Source organism: Lipotes vexillifer, unplaced genomic scaffold (genome assembly GCF_000442215.2).
Source record: "Lipotes vexillifer unplaced genomic scaffold, Lipotes_vexillifer_v1.1 scaffold963, whole genome shotgun sequence".
Classification (NCBI taxonomy): domain Eukaryota; kingdom Metazoa; phylum Chordata; class Mammalia; order Artiodactyla; family Lipotidae; genus Lipotes; species Lipotes vexillifer.
Genome location: NW_006780023.1, coordinates 24,574 through 42,063, shown reverse-complemented (window position 1 = coordinate 42,063; position 17,490 = coordinate 24,574). Strand labels below are relative to the sequence as shown.

General features: G+C 38.4%; 1 protein-coding gene across 1 annotated transcript in view; it reads left to right on the top strand.

The window, feature by feature from the left end:
- TMEM45A (transmembrane protein 45A) overlaps positions 1-16,868 on the top strand; it is a 110,480-nt gene extending 93,612 nt beyond the window's left edge. Inside the window, exons 5-6 of the mRNA XM_007453195.1 lie at positions 3,107-3,252; positions 16,442-16,868. Of these exons, the coding sequence (XP_007453257.1) occupies positions 3,107-3,252; positions 16,442-16,535 (240 nt within the window). The 3' untranslated portion in view covers positions 16,536-16,868. The remainder of the gene's footprint in view (positions 1-3,106; positions 3,253-16,441) is intronic.
- Positions 16,869-17,490: the final 622 nt, after the last annotated feature.

The window sequence follows — 17,490 nt, the reverse complement described above, 5'->3', positions numbered from 1 at the left end:
CCTTTCCCCGGACTCCCTCCCGGCCAGCCGTGGCGCACTAACCCCCTTCAGGCTGTGTTCACGCCGCCAACCCCAGTCCTCTCCCTAAGCTCCAACCGAAGCCCGAGCCTCAGCTCCCAGCCCCACCCGCCCTGGAGGGTGAGCGGACAAGCCTCTCGGGCTGGTGAGTGCCGGTCGGCACCGATCCTCTATGCGGGAATCTCTCCGCTTTGCCCTCTGCACCCCCGTTGCTGTGCTGTCCTCCGCGGCTCCGAAGCTCCCCGCTCCGCCTCCCACAATCTCTGCCCGTGAAGGGGCTTCCTAGTGTGTGGAAACTTTTCCTCCTTCACAGCTCCCTCCCACTGGTGCAAGTGCTGTCCCTATTCTTTCGTCTCTGTTTTTTCTTTTTTTCTTTTGCCCTACCCAGGTATGTGGGGAGTTTCTTGCCTTTTGGGAGGTCTGAGGTCTTCTGCCAGCATTCAGTAGGTGTTCTGTAGGAGTTGTTCCACGTGTAGATGTATTTCTGGTGTATCTGTGGGGAGGAAGGTGATCTCCACGTCTTACTCTTCCACCATCTTCCCGGAAGCCTCTGAGCTTTGTTTTATTTATTTATTTATTTTTGGCTGTGTCAGGGCTTCGTTGCTGCGCACTGGCTTTCTCTAGTTGCGGTGAGCAGGGGCTACTCTTCGTTGTGGTGTGTGGGCTTCTCATTGCGGTCACTTCTCTTATTGTGGAGCATGGGCTCTAGGCACAAAGGCTTCAGTAGTTATGGCATGTGGGCTCAGTAGTTGTCGCATGCAGGCTCTAGAGTGCAGGCTCAGTAGTTACGGCACACGGGCTTAGTTGCTTCATGGCATGTGTGACCATCCTGGACCAGGGCTCGAACCCGTATCCCCTGCATTGGCAGGTGGATTCTTAACCACTGCACCACCAGGGAAGCCCCCACAAAAGCTTTTAATTTTGATGTGTTTTTGGTGTCATGTATAAGAAATCAGCACTAAATCCCAGGTCATGAAGGTTTTTCCTTAGTTTTCTTCTAAGAGGATTTTAGTTCTCATGTTTAGGTTTTTGATCCATTTTGTGTTAATTTTTGTATGTGTTGTAATGTAAGAGTCCAAATTCTTTTTTTTTTTTTTTTTTTTTTTTTTTTTTGCATGTGGATATCCAGTTTCCCCAGCACCATTTGTTGAAGACACTTTAGTTTCCCCATTGAATGGCCTTGGCACTCTTTTCAAAAACCAATTTACTACAGGTGTATGGGCTTATTTCTGGACTCTCAATTCTATTTCATTGTTGTGTATGTCTACCATTATGTTAGTACCTCAATGTTTTGATTACTGTAGTTTTTGTAGTAAGTTTTGAAATCAGTAAGTGTAAGTCTTACAACTTTGCTTTTCTTTTTCAAGGTTGTTTTGGCTATTCTGGGTCCCTTGTAATTCCATATAAATTTTAGGATCAGCTTTCTATTTCTGCAAAAAAGACTACTGGGATTTTGATAGGGATCATACTGAATCTGTAGATTGCTTTGGGTGTTATTGCCATCTCTCTCTTTTTTTTTTAACATGCCTATGTAAAAGGAATTTTTAAAAACTTTTATTATGGTAATAAAATATATACAAAAGTAGTGGTATTTATCAATTTATCATCCAGTGTATTGGTCAGGGTTCTCCAGAGAGAACCAAATATATACATATATATACATATATATATTTTATATGTAATATATAATTGTATCTATATCTATAATATATCTATATCTATAGAGAGAGGAAAGAGAGAGAGAGATTTATTTTAAGGAATTGGTTCCCATAATTGTGGAGGCTGAGAAGTCCCATGATCTGTGACCTGCAGGCTACAGACCCAGGAAAGCTGGTGCTGTAGGTCCAGTCCTGAAAGCAGAGAGCTGATGGTACAAGTTCTAGTTTGAGGCAAGAGAAGACCAAAGTTCCAGCTTAGTGGTGAGGCAGAGCCAATTCTCCCTCCCTCTGCTTTTTGCTCTCTTCAGTCCTCAATGGATTGTATGATGCCCACACGCACTGTGGAGGAGGATCTGCTTTACTTAGATTTTTACAGATTCAAGTGCTCATCTCATCTGGAAATACCGTCACAAACACACCCCCAAATCATGTTTAACCAAGTATCTGTACGTCCTACGACCCAGTCAAGTAGACATGTGAAATTAACCATCACATTTAACACTTTTCAACACACCCGATCTTGTTAGATCTAGAGGTTTGATCAGATTCATGTTCTGTTTTTTTATTGCCATCTTAACAATATTAAATGCTCCAGTTCATGAACATGAGATATACTTCCATTTATTTAGATCTTCTTTGATCACTTTCAACAATGTTTTGTAGTTTCCAAGGTGCAAGTCTTGAACCTCCTTGATTAAATTTATTCCTAAGTATTTCATTGTTTTCAATGCTATTGTAGGTGGAATTGTTTTCCTAACTTAATTTTGTTGATTGTTCATTGCATGTTTTATGTGTTGATTTTGTATCCTGCAAGTGTGCTAAATTAATTTATTAGCTCTAATAGTTTTTTTGTGGATTCTTCAGAATTTTCTGTATATATAAGATCATGTCATTTGTGAATATAGTTTTACTTCTTCCTTTGCAATCTGGATGCTCTTTGTCTGTTTTTCTTGACTAATTGCTCTGGCTAGAATTTCTAGTACAATGTTGAATGGAATTTGTAAAATAAGACACCCTTGTCTTGTTCCTGATCTTAGGAGACAAGCTTTCAGTCTTTATCATTGAATATAATGTTACCCGTGGGCTTTATTTTAAACCTTTTTTTTTAAACTCTGATTTTGAAATAACTGAGTTAAACTGCATAGCTTAGAAACCTAACACATCATCTGAAAGTCCACCAATCCCCAGAGATGATTACTATTCATATTTTGAAAATTGTTCTGTAAATATCCTTAACATTTTTTCCAAAAATATGATCTAGTAGATACTGTCTATATTACTAAAACAGGCAGCAGATATCTTATCTGTAGCATTTCAGGTAATGGGAGTTATCTGTTACAATTAATCTTGAAATGAAACATTTTGAAATGTACCATCTTTGGGAATATGGCTGGTATTTTTTAATGTGTGTTCTTTGTTTTAAATTACAGATTGGGTTTGTCCTTTATCCCCCCAGTGGAGGTCCTGCATGGGATTTAGTGGATCATGACAACGTTATGTTTCTCACCATATGCTTTTGTTGGCATTATGCAACAGCCATTATCATCATTGGAGCAATTTATGCCTTTGTCACCTGGTAAGTTAGTGATTTTTGTTCATTGAAGTTCTATTTTTTGGTATATGATCATCAAGGCTTGATATTACCAAACTTTAAGTTCAAAGAGGTATTTCATTCCTTAGCATTCCACAGAACAGGGTAATATAGCAGAAAATTATCTGCAAACACAAACATTTCCAATAAAAAGAATAAATGCTGGTTTTAGGGGCAAGACAGGAATAAAGACACAGACATAGAGAATGGACTTGAGGACACAGGGAGGGAGAAGGGTAAGCTGGGGCAAAGTGAGGGAGTAACATTGACATATACACACTACCAAATGTAAAGCAGATAGCTAGTGGGAAGCAGCTGCGTAGCACAGGGAGATCAGCTCAGTGCTTTGTGACCACCTAGAGGGGTGGGGTAGGGAGGGTGGGAGGAAGATGCAAGAGGGAGGGGATATGGGGATATCTGTATACGTATAGCTGATTCACTTTGTTATACAGCAGAAACTAATACAATATTGTAAAACAATTATACTCGAATAAAGATGTTAAAAAAAAGAAAATAAAAAAAGAATGAATGAGAAAACTGAAAAAAAAAAAAAAGAATAAATGCTGGTTTAAAGTTGGAATAGCTAAAAATTGTCTCTGCTGTGCTCCTAACCTATGCATTACCCTTCAGTACACTCTTCTGTGCCTCCATGTCTTTGCATATGCTGTTTTCTGATTCAAATGGTCCTCCCCACACCTGCAGTGAGCCCTCCATTTGCCCATGTTTACATCAGTTATAGCACTTCTCAAGCTTGGTGTCATTTTTGACCAACATGTATGTCTCCCATTAAATTTGAGTATCTGGTTAATTTGACATTTCCTGTAATATTTCTAACAGTAAGATTCAGTTGAACTGTACATGTTTTTACAAGGACTTTGATACAATGTTTCATGATGGGTGAGGAGTGATATAACAGATTGCTAAGAATCCATGTTCCTAGCTCTGCTGCTTGTCAGCTATATGACTTTGGGTAAACTATTTAACCACATTAAATATCAGTTTTGTCATTTACAAAATGGAGATAATAACAGTACCTAAATGAGATCATGTATTTAAACTGCCTACAACATAATAGGAGCTCAAGGAAGATTCTTCTTGTGTTTGTTTGTTGTTGTTTTTTTTTTCAGTTTCCTGTGATAGATTTCTTTTTAAATTGAAATGCAATTGACATACAACATTACACTAGTTTTAGGTGTACAACATAATGATTCAACTTTTGTATACATTGCAAAATGACCACCACAATAAGTCTAGTTATACCATCTGTTACCATACAAAGTTACAAAAAATTTTTTCTGTGATGAGAACTTTCAAGATTTACTTTATTAGCAACTTTCAAATCTGCAATACCATATTACTGATTATAGTCACCATGTGTATATAATATCCCCATGACATTTAAATTTTATTTATTTTTCTCATTTTTTAAAGAAACTTTTAATTTTATATTGGAGTACAGTTGATTAACAATGTTGTATTAGTTTCAGGTGTACAACAAAGTGATTCAGTTATACATATACATGTGTCTATTCTTTTTCAAATTCTTTTTGCATTTAGTTTGTTACAGAATATTGAGCAGAGTTCCCTGTGCTATACAGTAGGTCCTTGTTGGTTATCCATTTTAAATATAGTGGTGTGTACATGTCAATCCCAAGCTCCCTAAATATCTCTCCCTCCTACCCTTCCCCCCTGGTAACCATAAGTTCATTCTCTAAGTCTGTGAGTCTGCTTCTGATTTGTATATAAGTTCATTTGTATCATTTTTTAGATTCTGCAGAGAAGCAGTCATATGATATTTCTCTTTCTCTGACTTCCTTCACTCAGTATGACAATCTGTAGGTCCATCCATGTTGCTGCAAAAGGCATTATTTCATTCTTTTTAATGGCTGAGTAATATTCCATTGTATATATGTACCACATCTTCTTTATCCATTCTTTTGTTGATGGACATTTAGGTTGCTTCCATGTCTTGGCTGTTGTAAACAGTGCTGCAATGAATATTGGGGTGCATGTATTCTTTCAAACCATGTTTTTCTCTGGGTATATGCCCAGGAGTGGGATTGCAGAATCATATGGTAGCTCTATTTTTAGTTTTTTAAGGAACCTCTATACTGTTCTCCATAGTGGCTGCACAAGTTTACATTCCCACCAACAGTGTAGGAGGGTTCCCTTCTCTCCACACCCTCTCCAGCATTTATTGTTTGTGGATTTTTTGATGATAGCCATTCTGACTGGTGTGAGGTGATATGATCATCTCAATATTTGCAGAAAAAGCTTTTGACAAAATTCAACACCCATTTATGATAAAAACTCTCCAGAAAGTGGGCATAGAGGGAACATACCTCAACATAATAAAGGCCATATATGACAAACCTACAGCTAGCATCATACTCAATGGTGAAAAGCTAAAACATTTCCTCTAAGATCAGGAACAAGACAAGGATGTTCACTCTTGTCACTTTCATTCAACATAATTTTGGAAGTTCTAGCTACAGCAATCAGAGAAGAAAAAGAAATAAAAGGAATCCAAATGGGAAAAGAAGTTAAACTGTCACTGTTTGCAGATGACATGATACTATACTTAGAAAATCCTAAAGATGCTACCAGAAAACTACTAGAGCTCATCAACGAATTTGGTAAAGTTGCAGGTTACAAAATTAATACACAGAAATCTGTTGCATTTCTATACACTAACAACAAAACATCAGAAAGAGAAATTCAAGAAACAACCCCATTTACCATCACATCAAAAAGAATAAAATACCTAGGAATAACCATACCTAAGGAGATAAAAGACCTGTGCTCTGAAAACTATAAGACTTATTTATTTTATAACTGGAGGTTTGTACCTCTTGATCCTCTTCACCCATTTTTGCCCACCTCCCCCCATTCTGGCAACCATCAATCTGTTCCCTGTATCTATGTGTTATGTTTTGTTTGTTCATTTGTTTGTTAGATCTCACAGGTAAGTGAAATCATATGGTATTTGTCTTTCTCTGCCTTATTTCACTTAATGTAATACCCTCAATGTCCATTTCATTCTTTTTTATGGCTGAGTAGTATTCCATTATGTACATATAAATATAAAATATATATATATATATATATATAAACATATATATAAAAACATCTCCTTTATCCATTCATCCATTGATAGACCCTTAAGTTGTTTCCGTATCCTGGTTATTATAAATATGCTGCAGTGAACCTAGGGGTGCCTTTATCTTTTTGAATTAGTGTTTTCATTTTCTTCAGATAAATACCCAGAAGTGGAATTGCTGGCTTACATGGTAGTTCTATTTTTAATTTTTTTTTTTTTGCGGTATGTGGGCCTCTCACTGTTGTGGCCTCTCCCGTTGTGGAGCACAGGGTCCGGATGCACAGGCTCAGCGGCCATGGCTCATGGGCCTAGCCGCTCCGCGGCATGTGGGATCTTCGTGGACTGGAGCACAAACCCGTGTCCCCTGCATCAGGAGGCGGACTCTCAACCACTGCGCCACCAGGGAAGCCCTATTTTTAATTTTTTGAGGAAGCTCCATGCTGTTTTCCACAGTGGCTGTACCAATTTACATTTCCACCAACAGTGCATGAGAGTTCTCTTTTCTTCATATCCTGGCCAACACTTGCTATTTCTTGTCCTTTTGATAATAGCCATTCTGCAGGTATGAGGTGATATCTCACTGGTGTTTTGATTTGAACTTCCCTAATGATTAGTGATATTGAACATTGTTTCATGTGCCTTTTAGTTATCTGTATGTCTTCTTTGGAAAATGTCTATTCAAATTCTCTACCTATTTTTATTTTATTTAATTAATTTATTTATTTTTAACATCTTTATTGGAGTATAATTACTTTACAGTGGTGTGTTAGTGTCTGCTGTATAACAAAGTGAATCAGTTATATATATACATATGTTCCCATATCTCTTCCCTCTTGCGTCTCCCTCCCTATCCCACCCCTCTAGGTGGTCACAAAGCACCGAGCTGATCTCCCTTTGCCATGTGGCTGCTTCCCACTAGCTCTCTATTTTACGTTTGGTAGTGTATATATGTCCATGCCACTCTCTCACTTTGTCACAGCTTACCCTTCCCCCTCCCCATATCCTCAAGTCCATTCTCTAGTAGGTCTGTGTCTTTATTCCCATCTTACCCCTAGGTTCTTCAGAACCTTTTCTTTTCCCTTAGATTCCATATATATACATGTTAGCATGTGGTATTTGTTTTTCTCTTTTGGACTTACTTCACTCTGTATGACAGACTCTAGGTCCATCCACCTCATTACAAATAACTCAATTTCGTTTCTTTTTATGGCTGAGTAATATTCCATTGTATATATGTGCCACATCTTCTTTATCCATTCATCTGATGATGGACACTTAGGTTGCTTCCATGTCAGTTGCTTCATTTGCAAATATTTTCTCCCATTCTGAGGGTTGTCTTTTGGTCTTGTTTATGGTTTCCTTTGCTGTGCAAAAGCTTTGAAGTTTCATTAGGTCCCATTTGTTTATTTTTGTTTTTATTTCCATTTGTCTAGGAGGTGGGTCAAGAAGGATCTTGCTGTGATTTATGTGATAGAGTGTTCTGTCTATGTTTTCCTCTAAGAGTTTGATAGTTTCTGGCCTTACATTTAGGTCTTTAATCCACTTTGAGCTTATTTTTGTGTATGGTGTAAGGGAGTGATCTAATCTCATACTTTTACATGTACCTGTCCAATTTTCCCAGCACCACTTATTGAAGAGGCTGTCCTTTCTCCACTGTATATTCCTGCCACCTTTATCAAAGATAAGGTGACCATATGTGCATGGGTTTATCTCTGGGCTTTCTATCCTATTCCATTGATCTATCTTTCTGTTTTTGTGCCAGTACCATACTGTCTTGATTACTGTAGCTTTGTAGTATAGTCTGAAGTCAGGCAGCCTGATTCCTCCAGCTCCATTTTTTGTTCTCAAGATTGCTTTGGCTATTCGGGGTCTTTTGTGTTTCCATACAAATTGTGAAATTTTTTGTTCTAGTTCTGTGAAAAATGCCAGTGGTAGTTTGATAGGGATTGCATTGAATCTGTAGATTGCTTTGGGTAGTAGAGTCATTTTCACAATGTTGATTCTTCCAATCCAAGAACATGGTATATCTCTCCATCTATTTGTATCATCTTTAATTTCTTTCATCAGTGTCTTATAATTTTCTGCATACAGGTCTTTTGTCTCCTTAGGTAGGTTTATTCCTAGATATTTTATTCTTTTTGTTGCAATGGTAAATGGGAGTGTTTTCTTGATTTCCCTTTCAGATTTTTCATCATTAGTGTATAGGAATGCCAGAGATTTCTGTGCATTAATTTTGTATCCTGCTACTTTACCAAATTCATTGATTAGCTCTAGTAGTTTTCTGATATCATCTTTGGGAAAACCCTGCAGAAAGTAGGCATAGAGGGAACTTTCCTCAACATAATAAAGGCCATATATGACAAGCCCACAGCCAACATCATCCTCAATGGTGAAAAACTGAAACCATTTCCTCTAAGTTCAGGAAAAAGGCAACGTTGCCCACTCTCACCACTCTCATTCAACATAGTTTTGGAAGTTTTAGCCACAGCAATCAGAGAAGAAAAAGAAATGAAAGGAATCCAAATTGGAAAAGAAGAAGTAAATCTGTCACTGTTTGCAGATGACATGATACTATACATAGAGAATCCCAAAGATGCTCTTTGCCTATTTTTAAATTGGATTTTTTTTTGTTGTGGTGGTTATTGGGTTGTCTGAGTTCTTTACATATTTTGGATATTAACCTTTTATCAGGTATGATTTAGGAATATCTTCTCCCGTCAGAAAGTTTCCTTTTTATTTTGTTGTTTTCCTTCACTGTGCAGAAGCTTTCTAGTTTGGTGTAATCCTATTTGTTTAGTTTTGCTTCTACTGCCTTTGGAGTCAGATCCCCAAAATATCACCAAGAGTGATGTCAAGGAGCTTACCACCCATGTTTTCTTCTCAGATTTTTATTTTATTTTACTTTTAATCTTACAGTCAAGACTTTAATCCATTTTGAGTTAATTTTTGTGTATGGTGTAAGATAGTGGTTCAGTTTCATTTTTTCTATGTGGATATCCAGATTTCCCAGCACCATTTTTGAAGAGACTGGCCTTTCTGCATTTTGTGTTCTTGCTTCCTTTCACAAATTAGTTGACCATATATGTGTGTTATTTTTAGGCTGTTTACTCTGTGCCATTGATCTATGGGTCTGTTTTTATGCCAATATCATACTGTTTGGATTTTACAGCTCTGTAGTATATTCTGAAATCAGAACGTATGATGCTTTCAGCTTTGTTCTTCTTTTTCAAGAGTACTTTGGCTATTCAGGATCTTTTGTGATTCCGTACAAATTTTAGGATTGTTTGTTCTATTTCTGTGAGAAATGCTTTTGTAATTTGGTAGGGATTGCATTGAATCTGCAGATTGTTTTGGGTAATATGGACATTTTAGCAGTATTAATTCTTCCAATTCATAAGCATGGAATATCTTTCCATTTATTTGTGTCTTCTTCAATTACTTTCATCAATGTCTTACAGTTTTCAGTGTATAGGTGTTTCATCTCCTTGGTTAAATTTGTTCATAGATATTTTATTCTTTTTGATGCAATTGTAAATGGGATATTTTTCTTACTTTCTGATAGTTCATTGTTCGTGTATAAAAGTGCAACATGTTTGCATATTGATTTTGTACCCTGCAAGTTTACTAATTTTATTTACTAGTTCTAACAGTTTTTGTTGGTGTCTTTAGGGTTTCCTATACATAGTATCATGTCATCTGCAAATAGTGACAATTTTACTTCTTTCTTTTCAATTTGAATGCCTTTTTTTTTCTTGCCTAAATGCTCTGGCTAGGACTTATAATATTATTTTGACTAAAAGTGGCGAGAGTGAACATCATTGTTTTGGTCCTGATTTTAAGGAAAAAACTTTCATGATTTCATCACTGAGTATGATGTTACCTGTAAGCATGTAATATATGGCCTTTATTATGTTAAGGTACATTCTCTTTATATCCACTTGTTGAGAGTTTTTATCACAAATGATGTTGAATTTTGTCAAATGCTTTTTATGCATCTAATGAGATAATCATATGATTTTAATCTTTCTTTTTGTTAATGTGATATATCACATTGATTGATTTGTGGTTGTTGAACCATCCTTGCATCCCTGGAATAAATCCCACTTGATCAGGGTGTATGATCCTTTTAACGTATTCTTGAGTTCAGTTTGCTAATATTTTTTTGAAGATTTTTGTACCTATGTTCATCAGTGATATTGGTCTGTAATTTTCTTTTTTGTGTGTGATGTCTTTGTGTGATTTTGGTATCAGGGTAATGTTGGCCTTGTGAAGTGAGTTTGGGAGCATTCCCTCCTCTTCAGTTTTTTGGAAGAGTTTGAGAAGGATAGGTATTAAATCTTTTTTGAATATTTGGTACAATTTACCAGTGAAGCCATCTGGTCCTGGACTTTTCTTTGTTGGGAGTTTTTGGATTACTGCTTTAATCTCCTCACTAGTAATTAGTCTATTCAGATTTTCTATTTCTTGATGATTCAGTCTTAGAAGATTGTATGTTTCTAGGAATTTATCCATTACTTCCAGGTTATTCAATTTGTTGGTGTATAATAGTTCATAGTAGTCTCTTTTGGTATAATTGTAATTTCTCCTCTTTTATTTCTGATTTTATTTATTTGAGCTTTCTCTCTGTTTCTCTTAGTGAGTCTAGCTAAAGTTTTGTCTATTTTGTTTATCTTTTCAAAGAACCAGCTCCTTGTTTCATCGATCTTTTCTATTTGTCTTTTAGTCTCTATTTCATTTATTTCTGCTCTGTTCTTTATTATTTCCTTCCTTTTAGTAACTTTGGGCTTTGTTTATTCTTCTTTTTTTAGTTCCCTTAGGTGTAAGAGTTAGGTTGTTTATTTGAGATTTTTCTTATTTCTTGAGGTAGGCCTGTATTGCTATAAACTCCATCTTAGAACTGTTTTTGCTGCATTGCATAGATTTTGGTATGTTGTATTTCCATTTTCACTTGTCTCCAGATATTTTTATTTATTTATTTTTAATTTATTTTTAATTATTTATTTATTTTGCGGTATGCGGGCCTGCCACTGTTGTGGCCTCTCCCGTTGCGGAGCACAGGCTCCGGATGCACAGGCTCAGTGGCCATGGCTCACGGGCCCAGCTGCTCTGTGGCATGTGGGACACTTCCAGACCAGGGCTCGAACCCATGTCCCCTGCATTGGCAGGCGGACTCTCAACCACTGCGCCACCAGGGAAGCCCTCTCCCGGTATTTTTAAATTTCTCCTTTAATTTCTAACACTGGTGCTAGCAGGTTAGAAAGCGACTGCAAAAATGGAGGCTGTTAGTGCTGGTGCTAACAAAATAGATGGGGCAGAAAGCAAAAATGGTACCTGCCAGTGCTTCCATTCCTGGAGAGAGTCCTAACAGATTTCTCCCTTGCTGGCAGATGCTTTAAAATTAACAAATGTATCACATTCACATATGGTCTAGGCACTTTTCAAACTGTGGCTTTTGTGCTGGATTGCCAGGTGGGTGAGTCTGCATGCAGGCCCTTTAAGAGTGGAATCTCCATTCCTTACAGCCCTTTGTTTTTTCTGGATGTCAGCCCTGTTGGTTTTCATAGCCAGATGTTTTGGGGGCTCATCTCACCAGTGCAAGTCCCAAGGGTTGGGGTGACTGATGTAGGGCACAAATTCTTGCTCCTCAGGGAAAAGCTCTGTATCTTTGAGATCCCTTCCAATTGTGGGTCTCCACACCAGGGGTGGGGTTTTCGGTGAGACTGTGTCTCTGCCTCTTTTACCCATCTCAGTGTGGACCTCTTGTCCTTTGCTGTGGAGGAGCTGTTTGGCTAATTTTCAGGTATTTTTTTTTTATAGGGAATTGTTCCTTAAATAGCTATAAATTTGCTGTGTCCATGGGAGGAGGCGAATTCAGGACCTTCCTAGGCTGCTCTCTTGAACCACCTCCCCCACCCACCCTTGTTCTTTTTATTATTCTTCTCATTCTTGTTCTCCTTCTTCTGTATCAAAAAATGTATAAGGTGTAGACCCTATGGGGAGAGACAATTTAAATACAGTACAATAAATGGAAACAGTGTAAGAACAAAGCATTATTGGAGCCCAGAGGAGGCCTCCTCACAATTGAGAATTAAGCTGCAGCTTGAAGGATGAGTAGGAGTAGAAAGGAGTGAACGTGGTTCCTTATTATTTCCATTAGCATGATAGCTAATGCCAAACCACAGTTGGCCTGGCTGATCCCAACTACTAATCATGCAGACTCCAATCCTTCAGACTTCAGCACTGATCGAAATGTTGTATATCTGCAGCCTTCATTATATAGCCATGAGCTATATGTGGTTATTGAGCACTTGACATGGGCCTAGTGCCACAGTAATTTTAATTAATTTAAATATCCATATATGCATAGTGACTACCATATTGGATTGTACACATCTAGCAGGTGCTCTAGATCCCTAAATTACAGTAGCTGGTTCTAGGCCCAGTGGGGTCTCAGCTTCTGCCCCAGCTAGGTTTCTAGTCCTCTCTGTAGACATTTGCCCAGGTTACCTCTCCTGCTCTGTGCTTCTTTGAGCTTCACTGCTATAGGAGCTGTGGTGCTGTGTCTCTGCATAAGGAAACCATTTCCTTGTCTAGCTCCAAAATGTCTCTGGTAGGCTTTGGGTCAGCCCACTTTGATCTGTAGTTACTCCTTCTAGGGGTCTAAGTGCTATGGGTGCTGGGAAATTCTACTTTCCCATTGATTGATTTCTATTAGTCCTATTCATTTCCCTCAAAGCATGTGCATGGGCTGGTAGTTTAGGCTTGCTCAGCCATTGAGAGAATGAAACTTGGCTTCTTCCTCCGCTGTTTTAGGCTGACTTCTGGGCCTCATCTCCTTAGGGGCTGGGCAGCTTCCAAGAATAATGCCGGCATTCAAGGAGACTCTCTACCCCATGTCAGTTCCCTTCCAGAGCCAAAAGAAGGCTATTGTCTCTTCCTGTTTCAAAAACCTTCAGCTCCCTAATGAATCTCTTATCCACCTATAGTTTTCTAGAAACCGGAAACTCCATGTTTACTTTTTCAACTGCCTCTCCTTCCCCAGCACCTTTCACTTTTTGACCATGTAGTTGCCTCTACCTGGCATATCCAAATTCAATGCTCATCTCTTCTATGAAAACTTCTGTGATTGTTCTAGCCTTTGCTTATCTCCCTTCATGAGTGTTTACAGTACTTTAGTCTCTACCACACATTTTAACAATTGTGATCTATCTTGTGATAGTTACTATTAGCTCATGTTAGTCTTACCTGCTAACTTGATTGTGTCACCTGGAAGAAAAGACCTTTTTCATATTTCTCACAGCTCTTGGCATACTGTCAAACATATAGTAGGTACTCAAGACACTTATTTGCTGTTTTAACGGATCTGTTTCAGAAATACTCGGAAATAGGGTTCAGTTGTTTGGAAATCATGTTTTATATGCTTTTAAGTTTTGCTCTCATATTGCTTTTGAAATATAAAAACAAGAACTTGTGTTCTGATATATTTTGATATAAACTTAAGCAGTAGCTTAAAGAATATCACGAAGATTGAATACTGACTTTCAGTGAGGTCATATGCAAGATAATTCAAGTGGATTGTAGTGGATTGTAATTCAGTCACAGGTGATGGGTTTTAAGGACATTCTCTCCGCATTTATTTGACAAAGCACAAAGATCACCAAGGAACCAAAACTGGGTTATGGAACTACTGCCCCCAAAATCTCTGAAAACTGAAGCTGTACCTCCCAGCTTTCCAGAATAACGGTTTAAAGATTGCTTCATCTGGTCCCATGCCTGAAGTTCTCATCATGACACCTCATAGGAGAGACCTATCTGTTGGGAAATCTTATTATGTGTTTTACTGTATTTCATATTTAAACACCACTGTGGTACAGAACTATTTCAAAAGCCCCTCTGAATGGACAGAGAAATACTACCCATTTTCAGGTTGGTTTTCCAAGCAAATGATTCTTGTGAGCCATTTTGAAGAACAAAATAGAAATGACCAAATTCCAGGCATATGGTAGTTTGCTTTCTGGATGTTTGATTTCCAGATTGACTCTGGAAGTATACCCAAAGTCTCAGCTCTGCTCTTGTATTAACTGAAAAGAACATATGGGAGCAAAAGCCCAGACACACCCTGACTTTAGTTCTCTGGACTTGCATCATTCCAGGAACTAGCAGTTATTTGCACTTCCTCTTTATTACCCCATCCCTCAGTCTGTTCCCAGTAGCCATTTCTGCATGTGCCAATACCAAGGGCTTCAGGGTGCAGATAGAGCCTGAATTTGCCTTAGCTTGGTGGTTTGTAACAACAGCAGATAAAACCCAGAGAGGAGGAGTGGGGAAGTGCAGGAGTCACTAGGGTCTGTGTTAACAGTTAATTTGTAATCAGTAGCCAGTTCTTTGCTTTATTTTCCACAAGAGTCATCAGGAATGAACCTAATGAATGAATTAACTAATTAATCCCTTTCAGTTAGCACGTATTCAGGTTGTGCAATGTGGAGATAACTGTGTGCTTTAAAAAATGACACACTGGGACTTCCCTGGTGGTCCAGTGGCTAAGACTCCATGCTCCCAATTCAGGGGGCCCAGGCTGGATCTCAGGTCAGGGAACTAGATCCTGCATGCTGCAACTAAAGATCCCACATGCTGCAACTAAAGATCCCACATGCTGCAACTAAAGATCCTGCATGCTGCAATGAAGACCCCATGTGCCGCAACTAAGACCCAGCACAGCCAAATAAATAAATGAATAAACAAACAAACAAATAAATAAATATTTTTAAAAAATGACACACTGTCCCAGTCATCAACTTACTTAAAACTATTAGCCTTTCGTAAGAACAGTGCCTTGAAGAGTTGAGGACATTGGGAACAATGTCAATGGTCAACTAATTATCGAGGCAAGTGTTTTTGAGTACTTTTTCTTGACTCTTGCCAAGTCAATAGTTGTTACTGATACTGCTCCATTGTTGTATGTTGGAGGAATTAATGCTGAGTTGGAAGTGACTGAAGAATTACCTCTGAGGAGGTGAGTGATATGAACTCCTGGCAGATTGCTCCACAGCCCACTGAATCATCAGATATGTCATGAGCCACTATTGTGTACCAGGCATTGTTCTAGACTCTGGCAGAGTTAGGGCAGTAAATAAGGTGAAGTCTCTGCTCCTAGGAAGTTCATACTCTAGTGGGATCCAGAGCACAAGTAAAAGCACTGTATATTGAGAGAGGCGGTCCATATCTTCATTGGAAGAAGAAAGGCAGAAAACAAGTGTAAAGATACAGATAGGCTGGTGACGTTTTTCATAAAACAGGAATGATTTTGATGATTTGGTTTATCAGTTTGTTTGCATATCCCTGTGTATTTCTGGAAGTTAACTTTTATTGACATGGTCACAGCACAATGTCTTCACAAATATCATGCACAGGAAAAGCTTTGCCTAGTTCTTATTTCATCAGAGAAAGTGGAGAGCCTGCTGTTCCTGCCACTAAGAAGCTTCACATCTTCCAATGTCAAAAATTGTAATTCCTTCTGACCTACAGATTCTCTTAATCTATGAAAACAGTTACAAGAATGGAGTCACTTCTTTCAACTTCTTAATTCATCATGGACCATCACATGCAGTTGAGCAGCCTGTGGCCAGCACAAAAGCACCCCTCTGAAGACATGAATAGAGGCTGAAGTACAGCCCAGACTTGACGTGGGGCTCAACATGGGGCAGGAGATGCCTTCATGCACTTCCTCCATAGGAGAGGGCTCCTTTTTGGACCACACAGCTGAGCTCGGTTTCATCTGGGCTTACTACAGCCCAGAGATTCTCGTTTGTTTTAGAAATGATTAAAGTTATAAATTTTGAATATGATGCAATCATATTACACATTTAAGAGCTTTATTGTATCTGTTTGCTTATATGCTGCTTTAATCTACAAAATATTTGCAGGTAGCTCCAAAGCCAAATAAAAGTGATTTTCTTTCTGGGGGTGCCTCTTCCATCTGCACAGATAATTTGGAGTTTGCTGTATTATAGATACATATAGTTTTGGATTTTAATTTTAAACAGCATAATACGAGATGACTTTCATTCTCCTCAGGTTGGTTAAATCTCGATTTAAGAGGTTCTGCCCCTCAGAAGTTGGACTCCTGAAAAATGCTGAACGAGAACAAGAATCAGAAGAAGAGATGTGACTTTGGGCGTCCAGTCTTTCTAGTTGAAATTTCTCTCTTTTTAAAATTTTATTATTTTTAATCACAGTTTTGCCTTTTCACCTTTTGTTTGGAGAACAACTGGTTGAGAATGATTCTTGGTGTCATGGTATTTGGGGCTTGGAGTGGCTCTCCCCAGGTCATCTAAAGTGTGATGATGCCCACACTGAAAAATATTGTTTTATTTGCCTTATAGATACATATGCTCAGGGTTCCTGGGCTTACTACCATTTGTAACTCATTATAGATGGAATTTCACTTGTTTATCTTGTTGCTGCAATGAGAAATAAATGAATGCATGGACCTTCGTTCAAACACCTCAGATCTTTGTTTTTGTTATTCAACTGCACCCCACCTTTATGTCATGAAGAAGAAGCTGTGTGACACTGAAATTCCTTTTTGTGAGAAATCTCTTTCTGTAGCACCTGCGTTCTCCCCTGGGAAAAGAAAGCCGGAAGTCATCCTATGATGTACTCTCTCAGAGAAGATAAGAGGGCTGATCCACGGTTACAGAAGGGCACATGGTTGGTAAAGCCATGAAAATTTGGGAAAGGAGAGTCATGATGTTATCCAAAGAGTAAAAAAATCATCACAGCATAGTATGGCCACCATGCCATCTGCTCTGCTAAAATAATTGAAGGGTTAAAACAAGGAAAATCCTTTAATGGAATACCTAGGTAAAAAGTCAGAGCCCTTCTCTCATCGGTGGACTAAGTGACCTCCAATGGAGAGTCAGGAAATCTTTTCTCATTCTGGCTTTACTATTCACCAGCCTCTAGGGTTTTAACATTTACCATGTCCTTCTCTCTGACGTTAGGGAAATGAATTGGATGAATCAATTTCCGGCTGTCACATTTTATGAATCTAGGGTCTCTGAGACAACATCGAAGTTAGTTTAGTACCATATTAGTCAGAAAGGTCAGTCTCTGCTGTGACA